This window comes from Peromyscus eremicus, chromosome 4, assembly GCF_949786415.1.
Source record: "Peromyscus eremicus chromosome 4, PerEre_H2_v1, whole genome shotgun sequence".
NCBI classification, from domain to species: domain Eukaryota; kingdom Metazoa; phylum Chordata; class Mammalia; order Rodentia; family Cricetidae; genus Peromyscus; species Peromyscus eremicus.
This window is the reverse complement of record NC_081419.1, coordinates 99,872,129-99,889,516: the sequence shown is the minus strand read 5'-3', so window position 1 is coordinate 99,889,516 and position 17,388 is coordinate 99,872,129. Positions and strand designations below refer to the sequence as shown.

General features: G+C 38.4%; 1 protein-coding gene across 3 annotated transcripts in view; it reads left to right on the top strand.

The window, feature by feature from the left end:
• Fam227b (family with sequence similarity 227 member B) overlaps positions 1-17,388 on the top strand; it is a 172,430-nt gene that overhangs the window by 30,335 nt on the left and 124,707 nt on the right. For all 3 annotated transcript variants that reach the window (XR_009378886.1, XM_059261309.1, XM_059261310.1), the window contains exons 8-10: positions 3,387-3,485; positions 10,399-10,500; positions 14,612-14,738. Coding sequence is in view for 2 of the 3 variants with exons in the window: in XM_059261309.1 (XP_059117292.1) it covers positions 3,387-3,485; positions 10,399-10,500; positions 14,612-14,738 (328 nt within the window). In the remaining variant the exon portion in view is untranslated. The remainder of the gene's footprint in view (positions 1-3,386; positions 3,486-10,398; positions 10,501-14,611; positions 14,739-17,388) is intronic.

The window sequence follows — 17,388 nt, the reverse complement described above, 5'->3', positions numbered from 1 at the left end:
GTATGTCTGCTTCTTTTTGTTCTAGAGCTTTTAGGTGTGCTCTTAAGTTACTAGTATGAGATCTCTCTAATTTCTTCATGCAGACACTTAGTGCTATGAACTTTCCTCTTTTCACTGCTTTCCTTGTGTCCATAAGTTTAGATGTGTTGTGCATTCATTTTCATTGAATTCTAGGAAGTCTTTAATTTCTTTCTATTTCCCTCTTGACCCAGTGCTAATTCAGTAGAAAGTTGTTTAGTTTCCATGAGTTTGTAGGCTTTCTGTTGTTTCTGTTGTTGTTGAAATTCCGCTTTATTATCCAGAGGGCCTGTTCCAGTTGGGGGCTCCTCAGCTATTGGTTCATAGTTCATGTGTTTCCACTAGTTTGGCTATTTGTCCCTGTGCTTTTTCCAATCTTGGTCTCAACAATTCTCGCTCATACAATCCCTCCTCTTTCTTGCCGATTGGATTCCTGGAGCTCCACCTGGGGCCTGGCCGTGGATCTCGGCATCCGCTTCCATCAGTCATTGGATAAGATTTCTAGCATGACAGTTAGGGTGTTTGGCCATCCTGTCACCAGAATAGGTCAGTTCGGGCTTTCTCTTGACCATTGCCAATAGTCTATTGTGGAGGTATCTTTGTGGAACTGTTTGGGAGGCACCCAGGCAGTCGGACCGGGACCTGTCCTTAGTGCATGAGCTGGCTGTTTGGACCCTGGGACCTATGCAGGGACACTTTGCTCAACCTGGGAGAAGGGGACTGGACCTTTCTGGACTGAATCTACCAGGTTGAGCTGAATCCCCAGGGGAGTCCTTGCCCTGGAGGAGATGGGAATGGGGGATGGGCTGGGGGAGGGGGGGCAGGAGGAAGGAGGACAGGGGAATCTGACGCTGATATGTAAAATTAAATTATAAAATTTTTAAAAATAAAATTAAATTAAAAAAAAGAAATTCAGCTTTAATCCATGGTGGTCTGATAAGATACAGGGGGTTATTTCAATCTTCTTGTATCTGTTAAGATTTGCTTTGTGACCAAGTATTTGGCCAATTTTGGAGAAGGTTCCATGAGCTGCTGAGAAGAAGGTATCTTCTTTTGTGTTTGGGTGAAATGTTCTGTAGATATCTGTTAGGTCCGTTTGAGTCATAACATCTGTTAGTTCTGTTATTTCTCTGTTTAGTTTCTGTCTGAACAACCTGTCCATTGGTGAGAGTGGTTATTGATGTCTCCTACTACAAATATGTGGAGTTTGATGGGTGATTTAAGCTTTAGTAATGTTTCTTTTACAAATGTGGGTACCCTTTTATTTGGGGTATAGATGTTCAGAATTGAGACATCATCCTGGTGTATTTTTCCTTTCATGAGTATGAATGTCCTTTTCTATCTCTTTTGATTAATTTTGGTTTGAAGTCTATTTTGTTAGATATTAGGATAGCTACAGCAGCTTGCTTGTTATGTTCATATGATTGGAAAATCTTTTTCCAACCCTTTACTCTGAGGCATCTTTGATATTGAGATGTGTTTCATGTATGCAGCAGAAGGATGTATCCTATTTTTGTATCCATTCTGTTAGCCTGTGTCTTTTTATTGGAGAATTGAGTCCATCAATATTGAAAGATACTAATGACCAGTGATTGTTAATTCCTATTTTGTTGTTGTTGGGGGTGGGGGTATTTGTGTGTGTGTGTGTGTGTTTGCATGTGTGTTTCCTTTCTTTGGGCTTTGCTGGTATGAAATTATTTATTGCCTTGTTTTGTGAGTAAAGTTAACTTCTTGAGTTGGAATTTTCCTTTTAGTACCTTCTGTAGGGCAGGATTTATGGGTAGATATTGTTTAAATTTGATTTTGTCATAAAATATCTTGTTTTCTCCATCTATGGAGAGTGAAAGTTTTTCTGGGTATAGTAGTCTGGGCATCCATAGTCTCTTAGAGTCTGCAAGTTGTCAGATTTTTCATCATTTTCTGAATTCTCTCAGTTTGTGTTTCCTTTTTTTCCCTCCTCCTGCCCCCCCAGCCTCCCCCTCCCAACCCATTCCCCCATTCCCTCATACAAGAAGGTAAGACCTCCCATGGGGAGGTACATTTAGTAGGGGCAGGTCCAAGCTCCTCCCCCTATCCCAAATAGAATTGGGCTCCAAAAGGCCTGCTCATGCACCAGGGATGGACTCTAATCCTACCGCCACGCCCCCCCTCAAGCAGATCATGCTACACAACTGTCTTGCCATGCAGAGGGTCTAGTCCAGTCCCATGCAGGCTCCAAAGCCATTGATGTAAATTTCACGAGTTCCCACTAGTTTGATTGGATTGTCTCTGTCTTCTTTGTTGCTTCTATTTCAATCCTTTGCCTTCCCCCTCACCCCTCCCCCTCCACACACACACAACCAGCTTTCTTTAAGGGACTTAATGATTTCCTTTAATTTTTTTTTGGTTGTCTTTTCCTCAATTTTTTTAAGGGAGTTTTCATTTCCTCTTTAAGGACCTCTATCATGTTCATAAAGTTGTTTTTAAGGTCATTTTCTTGTGCTTCAGCTGCATTAGAATATTCAGGTCTTCCTGTCATGGGATAGTTGGGTTCTCATGGTGCCATGTTGTCCTTGCTGGTGTTTATTGTATTCTTACACTGGCATTTAGGCATCAGGGTTTCAAATGATTAGGTCTGAGTTCTGATTTCTGAGTTTGTCTGTTGGATGGGTGTTTTGTTCCTTGGTTTCTGGTTCCTCTTTGGTTTTCTAGTCTTTGTGGCCTGGATTTCTGTGGCTGGTGTGACCTCTGATCTAGCAGGGAGGCTCTGTCTAAATTGGGAGCTGGCCTTCTGGTGGTTAGCTTCACCTTTGGTACCGCAGTGGGTCTCTGTTCTCTCATGTGTAGTTTTTGAGCAAATAAAATGTGGCCAGTATGACTGATAACTTAAAATATTTATTCAATTTCTTTTAATAGATTTGCATACAGATATAAAAACTAATATGTACGTGTTAAAAAATAGTTATGTTTGGAATAAAATTACAAGTATATATTTTATGAATCTATTTTATGTAAACATGTATTTATGAATCTAGAAATACTATTATAGTATTTCTGATGAAAATTTAATGTTCAAATCAAGATATTCTATAAGTATAAAATACATTCCATTGTTTTCAAAACCTTAGCACTAAAGATGCAAAATATTTAATTAATACTTTATCAATTACATGTTGATAGGAAAATATTTTAATTATATTTGGCTAAATAAGGTATGTCATCAAGCTTAATTTCACTTTTCGATTTTAATGTAACTACTAGGACAGTTAATATCATTCATGTGTATTGCTAAATATCTGTCAGTCAGTTCTGTTACCTTTAGTTATACTTTGTATAAAGCATATTTACATAAATATATTTAGTAACATGTTTTAATTTGTTATCCTTAGGAAAAGGTGCTTAAAGTCTTGAAAATCCACATTTTGTCAGACTGCTCTGTTGCTCTTCTGCATGACTCTTTTTGGTGGTGGTTTCTCCATAAATTCAAGGTAAATGACATTTAAAAATTATGCAAAAACATTTATTTGTAGCATAATGTTTTTCAGTAGAAGTAATATTAACACAAAAGTTTTTTACACAGATGAATTTTTGAGCCTTCCACAGACTAAAAATCCCATTTAAACTTCCTTCTTTTAGAGGAGTTAAAATTCCAATAAGGATTTCAACAAACTGGATTCTTCATCAGCCAGAAAATGTAAGGGAGAGCCAATACTCTAGTGAATAATAGAGTTGTATCTTTGCATGTTATTATATGTTGGTAAACAGAACAGAAAGCCTACTACAAATCAGTAACACTGAGAATTTAGAAGAGAACCTGGTAGTCAGACAGAGAGCCTTTAGTTATTTCAGAAAGGTGAGAATTTGAATCTTGGAAAAAAAATAAGAAGAAAGTGAAATTGGTAGTACTAGAGACACTGTTTGACCAGAAGAATTTCAGTAAGAATAAATACTCCTAAAGTTGCTTAAAAGCTTGGCTCTCCAAAATGATGCAAAAAATTAGAAGGTGGCCCACACTGTGACTCCCAACCACTGCCATCTGAAACAGTGCACACGACAGTACAAGCCCTTCACTGGTAGTGCTACCCCACTTCTAGGACCAAAGTTCACATCAGAGGAATGTGCACAGTACCCTGTTCACCTTCCATAGGCTGCACTGCCCATGCCCATCTAACCCTGTGCTTTGACCCCAAGCCACACCTATCTAAGTACTGTGTACACAGCATGTGTTCCACAAGAAGTCCCTAGCTGACCTGGACCACTTCTGATATCCCAATTCCATATCAACATTGACTTGGACCACTGATACCCCAATTCCATATCAACATTGACCTGGACCACTACTGATACCCCAATTCCATATCAACATTGACCTGGACCACTTCTGATACCCCAATTCCATATCAACATTGATCTGGACCACTTCTGATACCCCAATTCCATATCAACATTGACCTGGACCACTACTGATACCCCAATTCCATATCAACATTGACCTGGACCACTGATACCCCAATTCCATATCAACATTGTATCCCCAAGACTGAACCTCAAGCACCACCCAGCAATTTCAAAGATCAGCTAAGTTCAGGTGACAATGAACAGAAATCCAAATGCCCACTCAGCAAAGGTGGATCAGATATTCAAACCATATAGACAGTAACACTACTCTGTACATGCAGTCCCAACACAAACAATATGAAAAACCAAAACAACATGTCTCTTCAAAAAATTAGTACCCCCACAGTAATGTTCCCTGAGGAAAACAACTTAGATGACACATGAGATAATGAATTCAAAATAGCAATTTTAGATACATTCAAGGAACTCAAGGAACATATGAATAAATACAGAATGGTGGTCTAGAAAACACAAGCAAAGAGTTGAATAAAATAATTAAGACAAAGCAAGATATGAAAATAGAATTAAATAAAGATACAGAAAGCCAAAAGCAAAATGAAACTTGAAATGAAAAATTCATTAAATCTAGTAAGCTCAGAGAAACACCTCACCAAAAGTATAAATCAAGTGGAAGAGAGGATACCAGGACTTGAAGACAAGGGAGAGGAATTAGATCACTCAATCAAAATAAAATGATGAGTCTTTCAAAAAGTCTGTGAATGGGGCATTCCAATACTCTGAAACGTAAAAGGAGTAAGATTATGGACCACAGGTATAGAAGAAGGCAAAGAAATCCAGGTCAAAGGCACAGCAAGTATCTCCAACAAAATCGCAAAATAAAATCAGCCCATTCCACCAGATGGAAATCATGCCTGATGCCATTAATTAGGCCAAGTACCCATGCCTGTGTATGTCATAGACCCTAAGAGAGAACATAATACAATGATTCTGCTAAGTAGACACAGTATTAAACTGCTTGCTTATACATATCTTTATGCCCATAGATTAGTATAGTTTTCAACCTTCATCAGAGAAGCTGCTTTTTTGCATTGGTTGACTCTGGTAGTTTGAATTAGAATGGCCATATAGGGTCATATGCTTGACTATTGGTCCCCAGTTGGTTAAACTGCTTGGGAAGGACTAGGAGGTGTGACCTTGTTGGAGGAGGTGTGACACTGGGGATGTGTTTTGAGATTTCAGAAGACTGATGCCATTCCCAGTGTTTGTCTCTTCCTCATGGTTGTGTCTCAAAATGTGAGCTCTCAGCTACTGCCTGCTGCCATGCTCACTACCATGATGATCATGGACTCTAACCCCCTGAATAGTAAGCCCCAAATTAAACAGTTTTTTTATAAGTTATTTGATGATGGTGTCTTATCACAGCAATAGAAAAGTACCCATGACAGTGATGATTAATACAGAGACTGACAATTGGTCATGTACAGAGAATAAGAGACTTTGGAATGATCAGCGCTAAATGGGACATCTGAGGTATACACCTTCTACCAAGGCCCAATGATATCACACAAGAGGCTGCAAAAAGATTGCTAGAGCCGAAGGTAGTGGATGACGGCCATGAAACAGCGTTTTCCAGACTGGCAGGTCCGTTGCATATATGAACTCAGAGGTGTAACTGTACACACACAATCCAGCACACACACAAAAGCCAGGGGCTTACGAAGTCCTAGCCTGGCTAAAGAGCGGCTAACAACTGGCAGATAGTGGACGGGAGAGTGTGGGCTTTCTGCATGGGTGTGGACCTTTAAGAGGCCACCCATGCTCCAGTGAATGGCCAGATACACACACTGGCAAGCACTAACAACTCAGTGGGTTTAAAAGAGTACATGAAGTTATGAGGGTAAAGTAGCGCTGTGGGCAATGTGGAAGAGTTGAAGGAAAGAAAAGGAGGGCAGTTTGGGTCCAAACACATTATATGAATATAAGAAATCCTCAAACAGTAAATTTTTAAAAACATTTTTGAAGCCAGAAATGCATCATCCTTACTCAACAACAACAAAAAAGTTGTATAACCTTTGAAGTTTTTTTTAACCAATCGTACAAAGTAGATTTCAAAGAAGGTAATGTTACGAAGAACAAAGAATAACAGTCTAATGATGAAATGGTTAGTTGATCTGTGAGACATAAGAATCCTAAATTTTTATTCAATAATAAAACTCTTCAAAACACATTTAATAGAAAACTCATTAACACTTCAAGAAGACATAGACATTTACATCAGTATAGTTCAGGATTTTAATGCCTTCCTGCTAATATTTTGTAGCATATGTGAAAAATGAGAAGTGATATGAAAGACTTGAACAACACTGGCAAAAAAATTGATCTGGCTTTTATTAAGTATCTCTCCTGCTTCATACATTTTGTATTGCTAGGATTGGGTGCCACAAAATAGACAGTTTGTAATGAGCAGTATTGGCTCAGTTAGGGAAGTTAGGCAGTATTAGCCTAGGGTCCATTGTGACTGCTGCACAAGATCCACACCAGATGAAGCTAGCTAAAATCCTGAGTGGATGGGCGAGGGCTTACAGTGTCCCACCTTAACTGAAGAGGTATTAGCAACTGATGGATGGTGGCGTTGGGAGAGTACCCATTTTCTTGAGGAATACAGGCCTTAAAGAGGCTGCCCATGGTCCAGGGGGCACCCGTGGGAGGAGGTGGAATGACAAAAATGAGACAGAAGAATGGAGAGAAAAGAAGTACAAGAGAGGAGATGTGCCTACTCTCACGTCAATGTCACATTCATGAAGGTTGGGCCCTGATCCCGATGCCTCCGTGTTGTTCTACCCCATCCACAGCTGATTGCTTTTCTCAATGATACGTTTACACATTCTGAACCAGGGAATTATTCTGATAAAGTTAGAATAATTGAAGCCACAGAAAACACATTTTCACATAAAAAGATGAGATCTATAGCAACATCTCAAAAAAAATCAGAAAGTAAATAATATACTTCTCAATAGCAATAGGTGAAATCAGAATTGAGCAGAGAATTGAAAATTGTTTGAACCAAGTGAAAATGAGAACATGAACTAAGACTTTGGGGATGTAAACAGGGCAATATTTAAAGAAAAAAAACTATAGCATAAAAAGAAAACAGCAGTGATCAGAGTGAATGCCAGTACAAGTAAAAGAAAACAAAAAATGGAGAAAATTTAATGGAGCCAGATGCTTCTTGGAAAAAATCTTCAAACAAGTTAACATGAGGAATTTGAAGCCTATATTGTTCTCAGTGTAAATATGGCAGAGACAGCACCTAAAGGCAGGTCATCACCTTAATGGACTCATCCCCAGTGGCTTAGCACAGAGGCATGCCTCCTGAGCACAGTTCTGCATACTGCAACCTATCAGAGAGGCTCAGCTCATGCTGAAACTATTTCAAGACACATAATGGTACAAAAGACTGGGTTGTTGGGCAGAAAAATTTTGAGCTTATCAAAATAATGTCAAATTATTTTCCAAGTGGGTATGTAATTTGTCACCCCCATTGCTAATATGTGATTTTTCTGTTATTCTTGAGCTACTAGTGGGTGAACAAAATAAAACAGAAATTAGAAAACAGCATGAGAAAAAAAAGAAACAAAAAAATATCAGAACTTATGAAAACCATAAATAAAAGCAGGGAAACCACTACCATTTTTACAGAAATAGATAATTGCATTATTAGCTTTTTATCTCTGTAACCAAACTATCTGACATGCATACCTTGAAACAAAGAGTTCATTTTTCTCATTTTTCAGAAGATTGAGTCCATTATACTGAGGAAGGCGGGACAGATCAGTTCTTATCCTGATGGAGAAGCATCGAGAGAGATGCTGAAGCTCAGTGGCTTCCTCCTTTGTCCCCTTTGTCCCCTCTGGACCCCAGCACATAGGGTGGTGTTTCCCACATTTAAAATGGTTTTTCCTCTCAGTTAATCCACTCTAGAAACACTGCACAAAGTTAGAGGTGTGCCCGGGTAATCTCCTATGCGCTCATATCAAGCTGACAATGAAGATAAAGCGTCATGGTACTGTAATAGTATATGTCAACAGGCTGGATGACCTGAACAGCACATTAAAAAAACTCCTGAAGTCATGCAATCTGACAAGACTGATCCACAAAGTGAACAGCACACTAAAAAAAACTCCTGAAGTCATGCAATCTGACAAGACTGATCCACAAAGAAAAAGATGATTAAGATCGCACACCTGAGGCAGAGGCAGGCAGATCTCTGTGAGTTCAAGGCCAGCCTGGTCTACAGAGTGAGATCCAGGACAGGCACCAAAACTACATGGAGAAACCCTGTCTCGAAAAATCAAAAAAAAAAAAATTACAATTACTAAAGAGGTTGAATCAGTAATTGAAACGTCCCAACAACAAAAAGCACAGATCCAGATAACCAGTTTCACTGGTAAATTCCACCAATATTTTAAAAAGAATAAGCACCAACATTACACCTCTTCCAAAATACTCAAGAGGCAAGAGCAAAGTCTAACTTGAGAAAGTGTTACTATCACGCCAAATCTAGGTAAAAAAACATTATAAAAATAAAATACTGTAGACTAATATCTCTTACAATAAATGTGAGTGCAGAAATCATAAAAATTTACTATCAAGCCAAGTTCAGCAGCATATTACTGGAATCATATGTCATAGCCCATAGAATTAGCACTGGAACACAAAGATAATTTAGCATCAGTTGAATAGCTTGATCTGATACGGACGGTGATTGGCAAGATACCTAACAGACGCTTCAGTTTCTAACAATAAAACAACAATAAAACACATACAAAAATGAAACAACCATTGGCCACATAATCATCTGTGAAGATACTAGATTGAACCATATTAACCAAAGACATATCCTAGAACTTTATGTCTTATGTAAACTTTATGTTCTTTGCTTCATAGTTGTTGAGTATAGATTGTATAGTTAAAACACGGTAACTTCCTGGATAAATTATGTATATGTATTCTCCTTTAATTTTTAAATAACTATATCTCAAAAACCAAGCCCGTTTCATGAGTCATCAAGAAGCACTGTCATCATTACCAGTATTTTCATTGCTGTGACTTCCTTTTATAAAGTTATTTGAAAGGTATGAGAAATTAAGAGGACTGACTGGAATCTTTTCTGGTTCTTGATTACTTGAATGAGTCTCTTGGGTTTCCTAAGCACTAATGAGTCACTGAACTAGAAGGCTTTAAGGCAGATGACCTGGAAATTCATTTTAGGTTTAAGATCCAATATATCTGTAAATCCTTGTTTATTTTGTTTTCTATTACCACTAAATTGACAGTTTGCATTTTACATTTGTGTTTTTACAGCTTGTGTTGTGAGTTTGAACTTTCTAATTCATCTTCCTTGTACAATGATTTAGATTCTGATTATTCTCATTACTTAATGGAGCAGGAAGCTAGGCTGCTACATTGGGATTTTACTGTAATGTTCCTGTTACTGTCACTTTAATTTTGCTTTGGTTACTGCTGATAAGAAAAGAGTGTACATTGTTATGGAAAGTACCTGAGTCATTGATTGTCTCCAGGATGATAACCACTGACCAAGAACCTTCATTCATTCCACAGATGTTGACATGCTTTTGGTGTTCTAGACACTGTGCCAAGTGTTTGAAATACAAAATTATGTAAAATGTGGTCTTTGCCCTAGTATAATTTTACTACTCTTCTAAGATATGACAGATATATGACTGTCATCTAGGAAAGCAGGATATAGTCCTGTCCAATGTAGTGTAACTAGTAAGTGACAGAGCTACCATTCAAACTCTATTGTGATGCCAAAACAAATGGCCCTTCCATTACACTGGTCAGACTACCCTTTAAGAATAGACTATGTTCTTACATAACGTACATACATACGTGTGTGTGTGTGTGTGTGTGTGTGTGTGTGTGTGTGTGTGTGTGTAGTATTACATGTAGTAATATTGTACACAGAACTTCCTAATATAAATTGTAATGTTGACCCTAATTGCATGTTGACCCTTAAAGCCTGACAGATACGATCAAGATTGCCTATTTGACAGAATTTCAGAAAGTTATGTAACACTTTTCCTGAGAATACCTCATAGGAAAATGGATGCATTCTTTCAGGTACGTGTAAAAACTTAACAGTTACAATAATTATCTTCATAGTATATAGAAAATATATTTTGTTTAACTATAAATGAGCATATTTTTATTACCTTTCAACAAAAAATTATCAGATGTAAATAATGGAAATATTTTTAAAGCTGTGTTTTACCATGACTGCTAACCAGAGTACTGTGTTCTCTAGACTCATAGTCCTAAAATCACTGTAGTTCTATAGTTATGTTGGTTAGAAACTGGTGACTTCTATGTATATTCTTGGTCTTGTCCTGTTTCCCTATAAAAATATCATTTTTCTTTTACTCTATAATAAGTCTTTTAAGCCATTTCAGCAAAATTAACTAGTTTATACTGTATTTATTGAATAAGCTATGAACTAAATATTTATTTTCATTTTCTGTTATATTAATAAGTAAGGTTAATCAAAATAATGTTGTTTTGGTAAAATGAGAAGATGTAGGGAATTCTTTGAATGTTTTAAATATTAATACTTAGTATTTCCAAACACAAGCAGTATTGAAGTATCTTATTGCTTTAGCAATCTGTAAATCAAAAATGAAGCATTTTGGAATTTATAAATGTTTTCACATTGTTGGAGGAACATAAAATATCCTTAATAAAAGTATAAATAATTCTAAATTTAAGAATTTGTCAAATATTTACATTCAATCTTGGTTTATCTTATACTTCCATAAAGTGTGGTAGGGGAAAATTATAGTGGGCTTGGAATTGAGTTTGAAAGACTTGTCTGCTATGGGCAGCACCATCCCATTAGCTGCTCTCCTTGAGTCCATCAAATGTGGAAAGCAAGCTGAGCATCAGCGTTCATACCCTTCTGCTTCCTGACTGTGGGTGCCCTGTGACCAGTTCTCAAGCTCCTGCTGCCATAACTTTCCACTGTAATAGACTGCACCCTGGAACTCTGAGCTAGAATGAGCTTGTTCTCCTTTAAGTTGTTTTTGTCAGAGTATTTTATCACAGAAACAGAAAAACAAAACTAAAACCATCTTTTTGTAATCACCAGGAGGTGGCATAATTACACACACACACACACACACACACACACACACACATACACACACACACACACACACACACACACACACACACACGGACTTGAGAAGTCCCTCTTACTCAACCTGTTTAACATTTTAATTTTCACTGTTAATAAAACTCATGTGCCACTGATAATGTGACCATTTGGGTAGTGAAGATATTCATAGCTCACTGAATAAAATTAGATACACCAATATGTTACAGAATTTTATCCCTCACATCTCCTCCTTCCTATGACCACCACCCCAGTCAAAGGTGCCCTAAAAGGACTGTACCAGCAAATTTGAGCGTTATTTGATTAAAATGACCCTGTTAGTTTCCTATGAGGTATTACAAATTATAATAAACTTAGTTGTTTAAAGCAATAGGAATTCATTTTCTTAGTTATAGAGGCCAGCAATCCAAGATGAATAGAATATAAATCTAAAATGAAGGTATCGGCGATGCTGAGTCACCCCAGGGAAAATTCCTCCTCTGTCTCTTGTTTCTGGTGTCAGGACCTCTCAACTCTCTTTGACCTATGGCGCCATCTCTGCTGTCTGCTCCTGTTGTCACACTGCCTTCTCCTCTTCTGAAGTCAGTCTGCTCAGCTTCCCTCATAATGCTATGTGTAATTACAGTTAGAATCTGCAGGATAATAGAGTACTCTAATCTGCCCCATGATTTCAGCTTCCTCCATCCTAACTGACATTTTCAGGCACCAGGGATTAGAACATGTGCAGTTTGGGTTCATTAGTTGGTGCACTACAATGATCATTACGGATTTCTCTAATGCTAAAACTTTAATCAAATGGAGTCTTGGTTTATGATTATCAATATTTACCTGAATTCAGAGTACCACAATAGTGGTATCATGTGTCTTTAATATAAAAAATATGGTCTCTCTCAGTGTTTATTCCTCAAGAAAAATATAGTAGTTGGAGTATCTGAAAGCTAGGCTGTCAAGTAGGTGCATGGTTTGAGACGTGCTGGCCAGTGGACCATCTGAAACAGGACGTAGAGGGAGCAGTGCTGGTTGACAAGTTGTAAAAGCCGTGGTATTCTCTTGGGATGGACCAGCTGGGGACCCCAACTGCAGGGAAAAGACACAGTAGCTCCTAGTGCTCCATGCTAGCTAGGTCAGGTCAAATCAACCTTAAGACTTTCACTCCAGGGAAGAAGGAGTTGATTGCTGTTAGGAACTTTTCAACTTTAGAGGTTCATAAGCCTCTATTGTATTCTTGCATCTTTTAAAAAATGTATTTATTCTTCTGCCTTGTTTCTACATGTGTGTGTAAGAGTGTGGATACACATGGCACATGTAGAAGTGAGAGGATATCTTTCAGAAACCAGTTCTCCCCTTCTCCAGGAGTTCCAAGGATCAAATTAAGGTTGTCAGACTTTTACCCACTGACATATCTCACTAGTCAGATATTAGCACATGTTGTACAGACACTTAGAACAGACTTCATTCTGGGTAAAATGGGCTTCCAAGCAAAGCACAGCCCTTCCCTGGAAATGCCTCTCTAGAGAAGGCACAAGGGAGGGATAACGGGGAGAGGAAAGCTATAGATCCTGTGCCTGCTAGGATCAGGTGGGACTGCTGGGCTCAGCATAGCCTGCTCCTTTTCTGAAGAGTGTACTCTGGTTCCTACTTTGCTCCAATTAAACTCTTGACTGGTTTATTCCCATGTCCCTTCTGAGTCCTTCCAGAGCACAAGAACCAGAGTGCTGCTGGGGTTGAAACCAGAGGAAAATGGAGACCTTCCTATAACAGTGGGATATTGGTAGTGCTGTAATTTTGATGCTCTCTGATTGTAGTTTTAATATTTAATACTGATTATAACATATAAACTTACATGAACAAGTAAAAAATTTCTTAAAATATACTTTTTATTGTGATCACCATCTATATCATTTTCTAGAAGATAACCATAGTGAGATTAAATGAAATCAATAGCTAATCAAGCCAATTACCCATGGCTCGAGTGCTCATAGACCTTGTACCTACTACTGCCATCTTCCTAAATCAATGTAGTTTCTAACTGTTTTCTAAATATACCTTATTCCCACAGATAATGTAGCTCTCACTGCTCATCAAATTAGTTTCTTTCTGCAGCAAGCAGAGACCATTACAGAGATATAAAACTGATCAAAAACAAAGAATAAGTGACCATGTGGTATCTACCCCTAATTGGTACTTCTACAATGCAGCCCCTACACGTACCTAAGGCTCAGGAAAAGATTGTAAAAGCCAGAGAACCAGGATACCTTCTGTGAGACAGTGTCCTCTGACATGACAGGGAAGGTGAATGATATGGTTTCCTAAACATTACCTGCATATTAAGAATACAAGTAGACATGCCAGTGAGGACAGGGAAATTTTTACAAGGCTAACGAGCTACAAGCAATCAATGGCTGCTGAGATGTGGAGAACCAGTTTTCTACAAGGATGAGGCCCCTGATAGGTTATCCAATCCCGAGTGGTTGGTCGTGAGTACATGTGTATATGAGCAGCACTAAACTGACTTAATAGGTGATATATATGTCCCATGTGTATATGAGCAGCACTGAACTGACTCAATAGGTGATATACATACATACATATATATATTATATATAAAACCTGTGTATATGAGCAGCACTGAACTGACGCAATAGGTGATATATATATTTAAGAGCAGGTGGGAGGGGACTCAGGAGGAGTTGGAGGAGAAGAAGCAGGCATGGAAATTATGCAAATACAGTACTCTGGTGAGAAAAAAATGTTGAAATTTACTTTTTAAAAAAGAAATAACTATTCAAACTCTGTTTTATTAACCTTATCCTTTATTCAGGAATGTTTGCAAAGTACTGCCAGGTAGACTCATTTTTTAAGCTGGTTTTTTTGTTTTGTTTTGTTTTGTTTCTGTTTTGTGGCTTGTGGCCCTCAATTAGAATTACCAAAAAAGCAATACAATAGCTAAAGGAAAGCTCTAACATGGGGGCCACATATTTCACAAACAAACGTTCCTTTGCTGTTATTATTATTTATTATACACAAAGTGTAAAAGTCACCTCCCATCCTCCCTTTGGGCAGGTGTATCCTGATTGTTTGGCCCAAGCTATCTATGCAGCATTCCAGGAATCATTTCCAGAATCCAGTGACCTCTTCAATAATGAGTTTAAAGAAGATCTAGGAAATACTATTTTTCTTTGGTTGTCAGGTATGACTATGGCATTTAAGTATTGATTATTTGGTTCTAACTATTTTTTAGATTGAAGTATTTTCTCCAATAAAAACATTGATCTCTTACAAAACATGTCAAACCAATGTCTGTTTTAAGATGATCATTACTTTACTCTGAAATTTTCATTATCAAAATTAATTATTTATTAACATTATAATAAAGCCAGATCATTTTTTGTTTTGTTTTGTTTGAGACAGGGTCTCTCTACATAGCCCTACTATGTAGACCAGGCTGGCCTATAACTCACAGAGATCCATCTGCCTCTGCCTTCTGAGTGCTGAGATCAAAGGTGTGTACCACAAAGCCTGGCAAGCCAAATCATTTTTAAGTGGTAGAATTATTAAAGAAAACAGAATTTCTTCAAAACTGACATTGGTGTGTGTGTGTGTGTGTGTGTGTGTGTGTGTGTGTGTGTGTGTGTGTTTGCAGTATAGATTGTGTGCCAAGATAAATACTTTAAGCTGCTATGAAGAGCATAAGTTTTTCCTACATATCCATTATTGACAAATTTGTGTCTACATACAAATTTGGATGTTGAATTCCTAACCTATAACATCTTTTAATGTGAATGTATTTGAAAATAGATCCTTTAAAGAAGAACTTAAGGTTTAACATGTTTGGTCATGTAGGTGATCCCTAAACCAATAGGATGAGTGCTCTCATGAGAAGATGGAGAAAGGAATGATGTGAGCAAGACTGTAGGGAAGGAAATACTGTTGTCATCTAACTTTCTGCATGGAGAAAACAAAAACAAAGTTTCCAAGCCAGGGATAAATAGTTCACAAGCATTTTCTTTTTAAATGTAACTTAGTTTTATCATAGCAATTCAGTTGTATGGATGAAAATATTCAATGAAATGGTTATTGAAGACATCTCACTCTTGAGAAGCGCTTCTCTATCTATGAGTCTTAGAGGTCCACTCACCAGTAATCCACCCAGTGAAGCATCAAGAGTGAAACCCTGAGTCAAATACAAGGAGATCCCAGCACACTTATAGGGACTGCTCCAAAGAAGTCTTGTGTGCTAAGAAAGGGGTAATATATTTCAAGTGATGAAAAAAGTCAGTCAGATGACTTTACCTAGCAGAGCAGTCCTGTGATAATGAAGGAGAAATAGCCTTTTACAGACAAGCAATAGTGAGGGACTTTGTCACCACGTTAGAGCTGGCTTACAACCAGTGCTTTAAGGAGGTCCTCCACCTGCAGAAATGCAAGCACGGTGTGTTCATCACAAGGACCGACTACTTGACAGTGAACAACTTAGGGAAATAAGGATTTATTTTAGCACATGGTTTCACAGTGAAGAAGACATGGTGGCTGAGGCTCTGGCCTGGGAGAAGAAGCTTGTGGCTAGTCGTCATAGTCATCAGAGTGAGAACACAGAAAACTGGGAAAGACAGGCCAGAACCAAGAGGAGGCTGTGACCTGTAAGTTCATCCAGAGCCACTGACTTCCACCAGCCAGGCCTCCTCTCTTCAAGGTTCTACAGCCTCCTTAGATAGTACTACCAGCTGAGGACCAAGTGTTCAGAGACATCAGCCTGAGAAGATATTGTGTATTCATGCCATAAAATTCTTCCGCTGTCCCCCATAGGATCATGACTATCTCCTAACACAATAATGCATTCAGTTCAACCACAAAGGTTGCCCTAGTCATACACTTCCAGAATTCTTCAAAGTCCACAGTTCAGAATCTCTTCTAAGACTGTAAGCACTTATAAAATAAGCTTATATATGTCCAGCATATAATGGCACAAAATCCCATTCCACAAGGGAAGATTGATGGCGTAGTGAGGAATGATCATGCCAAAGCAATAGTAAAGGGAGCCAGGGAAAATCACCAAATTCTGCACTTGTACATCTGGCATCATCCATCCTCCAGTGACCTTAGGTAGCCCCACTCCTCCAACTACATTATCTGTGGTGCACATGGCCCCTCTTTAGGGTTGGCTCCACTCCATGCTTGCAGCTTTCCTAAGCAAACACCTAACATTTCTAACCCTGGTATCTCTGCCACAGCTTAGGCTTCACCTTCACAAGTTCATGTGATTGTCTCTTGGGATCTCCTTGCAGGGAATCCAGCCCTGCCACACATTACCTGACCTCATTGCTTTCTGGGACTTGGCACAGGTTGCCATGACCCCTCACTATTGTATCTTGCATCCTATAGAATCAGTCCCATGTGGATGCTCACTCCAAGTACTACTGACAGTCAGGATGTAGGCTGGCTCCTTTCTGCCATCGCTACTGTGGTCTCTTCTTTTGTAGCTGGAAAAACACGTTCCTAGTTGGTTATTTTTGAGCAGAAAATAACTGTGGTGGCATTCTCTCAAATGACTTTCATTTTTGCAAGCTAGAACCTTAAATGGATGGAGTCTTGGCTGCCCATCAGGGCACTTCTCCTCTTGTCCCAGTGCAAACTGCAACTTTCCTCTTCTCGTTTCATGTGACTAGAACCAGTGATCTAGAAACAAATGGTGATAGTGAGGCCTTTTCTGTCAGTAATTACTCTGAATGTAAGTTGATTGCATTCTCCAATCAAAATACATGAAATAGATTTCAAAAAAAAAGGGAAGGATAAAATGAGAGAATAATAAGGCTCTAGCCTATGCTACCTATGAGATACCC